Source organism: Rhincodon typus, unplaced genomic scaffold (assembly GCF_021869965.1).
Source record: "Rhincodon typus isolate 14 unplaced genomic scaffold, sRhiTyp1.1 hic_rhity00002271, whole genome shotgun sequence".
NCBI lineage: Eukaryota > Metazoa > Chordata > Chondrichthyes > Orectolobiformes > Rhincodontidae > Rhincodon > Rhincodon typus.
The window spans coordinates 10,357-19,752 of NW_025967909.1; the positions used below are offsets into that span (position 1 = coordinate 10,357).

At 41.9% G+C, this 9,396-nt stretch overlaps 1 protein-coding gene across 1 annotated transcript; it reads right to left on the reverse strand.

The window, feature by feature from the left end:
* Positions 1–271: 271 nt before the first annotated feature.
* Positions 272–9,023, reverse strand: kiaa1143 (KIAA1143 ortholog). The gene is made up of 3 exons (XM_048593050.1): positions 8,745–9,023; positions 8,279–8,423; positions 272–4,014 (listed from the first exon to the last, which is right to left on the reverse strand). Exons 1-3 carry the CDS (start codon positions 9,021–9,023, stop codon positions 3,800–3,802), a joined length of 639 nt encoding a protein of 212 aa, XP_048449007.1. The 3' UTR covers positions 272–3,799.
* Between the last annotated feature and the right edge of the window lie 373 nt (positions 9,024–9,396).

Genomic DNA, 9,396 nt, shown 5'->3' on the forward strand with positions numbered 1-9,396 from the left:
CACTTTGATCAAGCTTTTGGCTTTCTGCCATAAGATCTGCTTATGTATTTCAGTGTCAAATTTTGTTTTAAAACACTCCTGTGGAGTGTCTTTGGATGTTTAATTATATTAAAGGTGTTCTATAAATTCCCCTTCTTCCTGAGGGGGATTAACTAGCCTCTTCTTGATCCTTCCACCTCATAACCACACCATAAATTGGGAAATTACTGCATACCATTATGAATAGTAGAGTTCATCCCAACAAAATAATGAGTCTTTTAATTAGAGTGTACACGATTGAAATGATTGATGTCGTACTTTATTAATGGAAAACCACAGTATAGTTCATAAAAGTTGTCTTTCCAAATATGTTTGAAATTGAAAAACATTGTGATCGTGTTATCAATCTATATACTACTACAGTTTAAAAAAAAGCACAAAGATCAACATTCCAGCACAAATCTCACAAAGGATAAAACCACGGATGCAGCTACATCACTATAAAAACACATTGCTTGGCTCCCAAAAAGAAGCTTATTACCCACATTCCCATGTGGAATGAGAACGATTGCTCTACCTCCTCAAAGATGATGCTACTAAAAGCCCTTATTAATCAGGCAAGCCAATGGCATTGTGTTCATTTCTTATCATGAGACATACATTTTTATGGTAATTATTTAAATAATCAATGTCTTAGCATTCTCAAAATTCTTGGACTCAAACTAGTGTGCATTTAAGGAGGTTTAACATCAGTGCACTCCCTATTTCCTTGCTATGTGAACCTTTGTACTGGAGAAGTGGATAATCAGCTGGGAATCCCAAATGGAAATCACTCTGATGGTGTCCATAAGGAAGCGGGAATGCATGGATGAAGCTGGGTTCTACACTCCTATTATCCTTCTACCACTTTTGGGAAAGACACTCATAAAATATTCAGCACTTGGACGGAGTGCTGGAGGGCAAGAGACACCAGTAATGAAGTGGAGAAAATGGGTGAAGTGATTGCCAAGTACCAATGAAATGCACACTTTTTTCAGAAACCTAATATTTCTGTGGATAACTCAATGCTTAATACATACAGGTTGAAACTGCATTGATTCAGAATTTTATATGGTGAACTAAATCACCTCCATGCACAGATTCTCTCCATTTTTTAAAACAATAAATCCATTGTCACACGCAAATTATTTCACATCTTTTGAGACAAACCAGTTGGAATTCAGCTGAACCCCCTACCAAAGATGTTGAATAGCCTGAGTGACCACAATACACAGTAGAACCAGTCCAGTTTCAGCTAAATACTGCAGAAATCTTACTATCCTTACTTTCTCTGGTTCTGACGCAAGGTCACCAACCTGAAATGTTATCTCTATTTTTCTCATAACCGATGTCACCTGACCTGCTGAGCATTTCCAGCATTTCATATTTGTAGAGTCATTACGAACCCAGGCACCCATTTAGCCCATTGAAGTTCATGCGGGATTTCTGTAGCTACTGAAGGAAAAAGACAGCACTGCAGAGCTCGTACTGAATCGTTCTATTTACAAATGGAGTTGTGAAGCACAGATATGCTGGGTAGGCAACTCACCTGTAATTTACCAACTGTGCTGTGAAAAAGAAGGCATGACATTGCTTTCAAGTTCTCCCCTGACGGGATAAAAAAGGTATAGAAGTTGTTGCTTAAGAGGAGGGCATAGAAGTATCTTTTCGCTCAGAGACTGTAGTGGAAATTACTAAGGAAATTACAACATTGAAGTGGAACCAGGCCTCGGAGAGACTTAAAAATGAGGATGAGAATTTTAAAATTGAAACACTGCTTGAACATGACCTAAAGTAAACTAAACCAGCAAGCACTGGGAACGAAGAGTGAATGGGTTTGATGTGACACACGAGCAAGAGAGTTTTAGTGAGTTTATAGAGGGTGGAATTTGGGAGACTGACCTGTGACAGGTGAGTCAAGTTTGGAGCTAATGAGTCATGGATAAGGATTAGAGCATCAAGTCAACTGAGGAAGGGGTGGGGTATGGTGATGTTTCAGAGGTGGAAATAATCAGTCATAGTGATGGCACGGATACATGGTGGAAAACTCATCTTGAGGTCTAACATAATAGTGAGGTTGTGAACTGTCTGGTTCAACTTCTGACAGGAGTAGTGGCGAGGGAGCAGAGTTTGTGGCATGGATCAAAAGGCATTGGCTTCAATCTTCCCAATATTTAACTGTAAGAAATTTCTGCACATCCAGTAACAGATGATTGGATAATTTAACAAGTTGAGAGGTGCCAGTGAGGCAAGGCTGGGTGTTGTCAACATGTTTGAAAACTGTGTTTCTGCATGAGTTGCCAAGGGCCAGAATGTAGATGAGAAACAGGAGGCGTCAATGGGCACTAGAGTTAAAGTTATGGAAGCAGGAAAGCAAGCCACTGCAAGTGATTCTCTGGCTACAATGAAATATGGAACTAGTTCCATCCAGGAATACAATGGAGGACAGCCATTTGAAGAAGGGTATGTACTCAACCACATCAAGGGCTGCAGATTGAGAAAGACAAGGAGAGACAGTTTCACATAGTAATAAGCTACTATTTGCAATTTCAATGAGAGTAATTTCTATCCTGCAGCATGGGTGGAAACCCAATTGGAGAGATTCAAACATGAATCTCTGGGAAAGATAGGCATGAATTTGTGAGGTTTGTGGATTTTCTGTGGTAGTGCATTAGAAATTGGGGCCAGTGGGGTGGATGAGCTGCCATAATGGGAAGGGTGAAGTGAGCACACTAACCAGTGAGCCATCTGCCATCACTGAAACCCAGAAAATGGGTTAGTTTAATCTCACCTGGCAAACAGGAAACTGGCACGACCTGGTCAACTGTCCATCCCAACATCCCACCTGATTTTATTTTGCATTGAAGTGAATTGAAAATGGAATCTGTCGGGATAGAAAACAGGTAGCCAATCTGATTCCAACAGTTTTCCCGTTAGGCGCGTCACGTAAAACTACCTCACTGATATCATAAAGACTGTCGCTCTTTCATATGCATTCATCAGCTCACACTCGGGAGTTGCCAGCCAGGGATTACAGCCTATATACAGCACCAAAAACAACACAGTATGTGTACAACAGCAAAGTTCTGATGCTGCTGAAAACCTGAAACAGAAAATACTGGAAACAATAAACAAGTCAAGCAGCAACTATGGAAAGAAAAACAAAGTTGAAATTTCAGGTCAATTACCTTCCATCAGATGCAGAATTTTCTTTTTTTCCCCCCAATAACACAATTGTTTGCTAGAATTGAGAGGCAGGTATAGGGCTGAATATCACTTGTTGAACGCAGTGACAAAATAAAACACTGACAATTTACATTCCTGTTTTTTTAAAAATTCCTCATACATTTTACTTTAATTCCTCATCACCTTGATGTCATACATCACATGGCTTCACCCTTTGATTTCAACGAGAGGAAGATTAAATAAAGCACTCAACTTGCTGCAGATTTCAGCTGCAAAGACAATGTGCATTTAAGTTGGCTTGACGATGAGTGGTATCCCTTTTTTTGCCCCTGAGCCTCCTCATTCTTTTTAACACACTTATAATAATAACAACTGAGCTCTTGGTCATGACGAAGGAGGAAACAACACAACAACAATAGTAGACTGGGTTAGCTGCTTTAGTTATACAACATTAAATATGAGCCCTAGCTGCATCTCAATGTAACTAAATCAATTTGGAACTGTACAGAACTGATAAATTGGGTTCATCCAAAGGCAGGATACCAATATCATTAGCTTCTTATTAATAAGAACCTAATAGCGGTAGAGTACTTCCTTAATCATCATCTCCATCATCCTCAAAAGACAGCAAGCTGGTGTTTTTTACTTGCTTTGGTTTGTTCTCTGAATTTGAGAGTTCGGTTTGCTCTTTTCGCTCTTCCTTTTTCTTTTTGCTAGAAGTGGCAGTGAGGCCTGCAAAGGTGTCACCTGAAGAACGCTTTGCTGGTTTCCTGAACACATGCTTCCCATCCTCTGGCTCTGGCTCTTCAGCTGGTCAGAAAATACAAGAAAATTAAGAGTAATCAGGAAAGGTATTTGCTTACGATGAAATACTCTTATTGCTCAGAACACCCGTATACTTTTGGCGAAATTTCTCCCACTTTACATCCACACCACTCTTGAAATGGCCTCTGGTTTACATTGATGGGCGACCCATGGATCAACACCTTCTAATCTATCAGGTCAGATAGCAAACAGACTGAGGGGCAGTGATTACAGGAAAATAGTCTTGTCAGTAGACACAGAGGATTGCACACAAAGAGGAGACTAAGACTTTAATTGCCTGATCCTCTTAATTCATCATTGTAAGATTACAGGTTTTGGTCACTAATATTACTGCTCTCTCCAAATTAAACAAGACTCTACTGTATCCCATTTTTTTTCTTAAATGTATTCTTTATTCACAAGGTAGAAGAGACAGCGACAAGGCATCATTTATTGCCCATCCTACATTGTCGTTGAGAAAATGTTGGTGAAGCCACCTTCTTGAACCACGGGCAGGGCATAGAGTTACAACAACAATGCTGTCTGGGACAGAGTTCCAAGATTTTGATCCAGAAACAATAGGTGGCGACTGACTTAACCACAAATAAAAAATGAAGTGTCAAGTGCACATTTACCCTGTAAATCACTGCAGAACACATTTGTGTAAATGCCTTTCAATAGCTTAATCCAAGCTGCTCACAACAGATGTATTTTGGATACTTTTAACAGTCAGCTATAAAATCAGGGTACAGCAAACAGATACAAAACGGCTGTTAAATGTACTTTCAAAGAACAGGTATGTGATGTAGAGGTGCCAGCGTTGGACTGGGGTGGACAAAGTCAAAAATCACACGACATCAGGTTATAGTCCAACAGGTTTATTTGAAATCACAAGCTTTCGAAGCGCAGCCCCTTCGTCAGGTGCAGTGAGAGGAGAGCACACAGACACAGAGTTTATAGGCAGAGAGATCAAAAGGATCATACAACTGGTGAGTGGACTGAACAAACCTAAAATGGCTGGCTGACTGCCTCCTGTAGAATCTTTAAACATTCATACATTCCTGCACTCTAGAAATTGCAGAAGCAGTGTATGGAGAACTCTGCTAGAAAGGAAACGCAAGTTTCGATTGATGGGGAAACCTGTGGATGTGGTGTATCTGGATTTCCAGAAGGCATTTGACAAGATGCCACACCAAAGGCTGCTACATAAGATAAGGTTGCACGGTATTACTAATGTATTGGCATGGATAGAAGATTGGTTGACCGATAGAAAGCAAAAAGTAGGGGTAAATGGGTGTTTTTCTTGTTGGCGGTCAGTGGCTAGTGGTGTGCCTCAGGGATCAGTGTTGGGACCGCAATTGTTTACAATTTACATAGATGATTTGGAGTTGGGGACTAAGTGTGGTGTGTCAAAATTTGCAGATGACACTAAAAAGTGAGTGGTAGAGCAAAGTGTGCAGAAGACACTGAAAGTCTGCAGAGGGACATAGGTAGTCTAAGTGAGTGGGCAAAGGTCTGGCAGATGGACTACAATGTTGATAAGTGTGAGGTCATCCATTTTAGTAGGAATAACAGCAAAATGGACTATGTTTTAAACGGTAAAAAAATTGCAGCACACTGCTGTGCAGAGGGACTTGGGTGTCCTTGTGCATGAATCACTAAAAGTAGGATTGCAGGTGCAGCAGGTAATTAAAAAGGCAAATGGAATTTTGTCTGCCATTGCTCGAGGGATGGAGTTTAAAAACAGGGAGGCTATGCTGCAGCTGTATAGGGTCCTGGTGAGGCCACACCTGGAGTACTGGGCGCAGTTTTGGTCTCCTTACTTGAGAAGGGATATACTAGCACTGGAGGGGGTGCAGAGGAGATTCACTCGGTTGATTCCAGAGTTGAGAGGGTTGGATTATGAGGAGAGACTTAGTAGACTGGGATTATACTCATTGGAATTCAGAAGAATGAGGGGAGATCTTATAGAAACACATAAGATTATGAAGGGAATAGATAAGGTGGAGGCAGGGAGGTTGTTTCCGCTAGCAGGTGAAACTAGGACTAGAGGGCATCACCTCAAAATAAAGGGAAGCAGATGTAGGACTGAGGTCAGGAGGAACTTCTTCACCCAAAGGGTTGTGAATCTGTGGAATTCCCTGTCCAGTGAAGCGGTTGAAGCTACCTCGCTGAATATTTTTAAGGCAAGGCTAGATAAATTTTTGAACAGTAAAGGAATTAAGGGTTATGGTGAGTGGGCGGGTAAGTGGAGCTGAGTCTCAAAAAGATCAGCCATGATCTTATTAAGTGGTGGGGTAGGCTCCAGGGGCCGGATGGCCTACTCCTGCTCCTAGTTCTTATGTTCTTATGATTAAGATGCAAATGCCAGAATCAGTTTCAAGTCACTGCCCTGAGATAAATAAAGGTTTCATTAGTGTCTGCTTAACTTTCCAAACATCAAACAGACAGAGCGATAGGAATATACAGAAGGTGACATCTCAGGTCAGACAGTGAATTGTAGGTGGGATGGCTTGTCCAGAATCTGTCTCAGAGTTTTAACCTGGAATCGGGCTGGTTTTATTCCGAAAGGAGGAATTTATAAAATGCCACACTGACTGACTGTGACTACAAATTGTGTGTTTCTTGAACAAAATAGCATGAATCTTCAAATGAACAAACATCTCAGATGAAATGATTCACCCCGCAAGATAGAGACCGAGCAAGTGCGTGTGCGAGAACATATACGCGAGAGAGTACATGCGTGCACGTGTGTGAAAGAGTGAAAATTCAACTCATCGATTGCCAGTTGTGACATACCACAGCGAAAAACCACGACACAGTCACAGGATATGATCGATAGAGTATCCTTCACCGTTCAGGACTTCCCTGGCGTGGAGAAACTATGGCATGTTTGTCACAGCCCTCAACATTGTCATCGATGATGATGAGCATCTCACCAAGATCTTTCCCATGCCTCCACTTCTCACCTTCAAAACAGCCAAACCTTAAACAGATCATTGTTCGCAGCAAACCACCCAGCCTTCATGACAACATTAACTACAACACGACACAACCCTGCCACGGCAACCTACGCAAGACATGTCAGATCATCGATGTGGGTACTAGCATCACACAAGGGAACACCTCCCACCACATACACGGAAGATACTCATGTGACTTAGCCAATGTTGTCTCTCATACACTGCAGGCAAGGATGCACTGAGGCATGGTTTATTGGAGAGACCATGCAGACGCTACGACAATGGATGAATGGACACTACGCCACAAGCACCAGACAGGATTGTTCTCTCCCAGTCGGGAATCATTTCAGCGGTCAAGGGGCATTTAGCCCCCAATTTTTGGGTAAGCGTCCAAGGCGGACTTCAAGATACACAACAATGCAGTCTCACCGAGCAGAGACTGATAGCCAAGTTCCGTACCCATGAAGATGGCCTCAACCGTGACCTTGGGTTCATGTCGTGCTACAGGTGACCCCACCACACTGTTCTGTACCTGTAAAATCTTCCTCACTGTCCTGTTTTGACGGCATCACCTTGACAAATTGTTATGATCTCTCCACCTTAATTAATTTGTACACTTTTGGATTACTTATTACTTTCTCTCTCTCTCATATGTACACACATATAAACGTACGGGGTGAATCATTTCATCCAACATGTTTGTTTACTTGCAGATACATTCTATATTGTTCAAGAAACACACAATTTGTAGTCACAGTCAGTCAGTATGGCATTTTATAAATTCCTGCTTTCAGAATAAAACCAGCCCGATTCCAGGTTAAAACTCTGAGACAGAATCTTGACAAGCCATCACACCTACAATTCAGTCTCTGGCCTGAGATGTCACCTTCTGTATATTCCTATCGCTCTGTCTGTTTGATGTTTGGAAAGTTAAGCAGATACTGATGAAACCTTTAATTATCTCAGGGCAGTGACTGGAAACTGATTCTGGCATTTGCATCTTAAATCAGTCGAAACTTGTGTCTCTTTTCTAGCAGAGTTCTCTATACACTGCTTCTACAATTTCTAGAATGTAAGAATGTATGAATGATTAAAGATTCTACAGGAGGGAGGCAGTCAGCCAGCCATTTTAGGTTTGTTCACTCCACTCACACCAGTTATATGATCCTTTTGATCTCTCTGCCTATAAACTCTGTGTGCTCTCCTCTCACTGCACCTGATGAAGGGGCTGCACTCCAAAAGCTTGTGATTTCAAATAAACCTGTTGTACTATAACTTAGTGTTGAAAGATCTACATATTTACATACATTTCTTTGAGTTTTCTGCATTCTGTTTGACTTTTGCTGCTTCTTCAGCTGTCAAGTCCCCCTTCCGAAGAACTACAACCTGTGGCTGCTCGTCTTCTGGATCACTCGGTCCACTGTCACTATCAACAGGTGTAAGCTGCTGCCTCTGAAGGAGGGAAAGAAAAATTAATTCAATTTTCAAATTAGATTTACAACATTTGTAGAGTGACAAAAACAGAAGTTGCTGGGAAAGCTCAGCAGGTCTGGCAGCATCTGTGGAGAGGAATCAGAGTTAACATTTTGGGTAAAGTGATCCTTCCTCAGAACTTCTTTCCACAGATGCTGCCAGACCTGCTAAGTGTTTCCAGTAACTTCTGTATTTGTTTGAGATTTACAGCATCCGCTGTTCTTTCGGATTTTATTATTAGAGTGATCTTTCACTGCTATTTTAAGCATGTCAATCAAAAAAGAGGTGAGGATTTCTCGCCACAGCTCCAACGTGGCACCAGCATGGGAGATCGTGTTCAGGCTCATGGGAGTCCATTTGCTCCTGGCTGGCGGCCTTGCCTTCTCCAAATACTTTTTGTCTTTTTCTTTTCCTCATCTTTGAGGCTGGAATGGTGTCAACAGGGCAATGGCTATAGCATTGGCAGCGTGAAACAGGACTCTTGGCGGTGGTGGCCAGAGCGGGGGACTCGTAGTGGCAGTAGGCCCGGAGCCTGGACTCAGGACAGTGTCGGTGAGGCGGAGGCAGCAGTACAGCCATGGTCTCCTACAGCATAGTTGTTGCTGTTTCCAGATTGGCAGTCCTTGAGGACTGGACTACCTTGCAGAAGCCCTGAAGCCTTACTTGAGACCCCAATTTGAACAGAAGATGAACCCTAAGCAATTTCTTTTTATCTTTATTGTAACACAAAATGGCGTCAGATTGCAGCAGCAAAACTGTATCTTCAACATATACATGGAAATAAATCATGCATTCATTCATCTGTGGTGTCGATTTCCGAACCTTCAATATCAATACACAACCTGATGGAAAATCAAGTGAATATCCAGGAACAGGATCATAGTAAATAGGCAGAGTAGGCCATTCATCCTTTTCAGCTGCTCTGCCATTCAACTAGATCATGGCTGGCCTT

Excerpts from the sequence above, each read along its gene's own strand:
- kiaa1143 (XM_048593050.1), bottom strand. The coding sequence starts at position 9,023 with ATGGCTGTACTGCTGCCTCCGCCTCACCGACACTGTCCTGAGTCCAGG. Across the intron at positions 8,424-8,744 it reads GGTGCCACGTTGGAGCTGTG|AGGCAGCAGCTTACACCTGT; the intron begins GCGAGAAATCCT and ends TCCCTCCTTCAG. Across the intron at positions 4,015-8,278 it reads TGCAGAAAACTCAAAGAAAT|CTGAAGAGCCAGAGCCAGAG; the intron begins GTATGTAAATAT and ends TTTTCTGACCAG.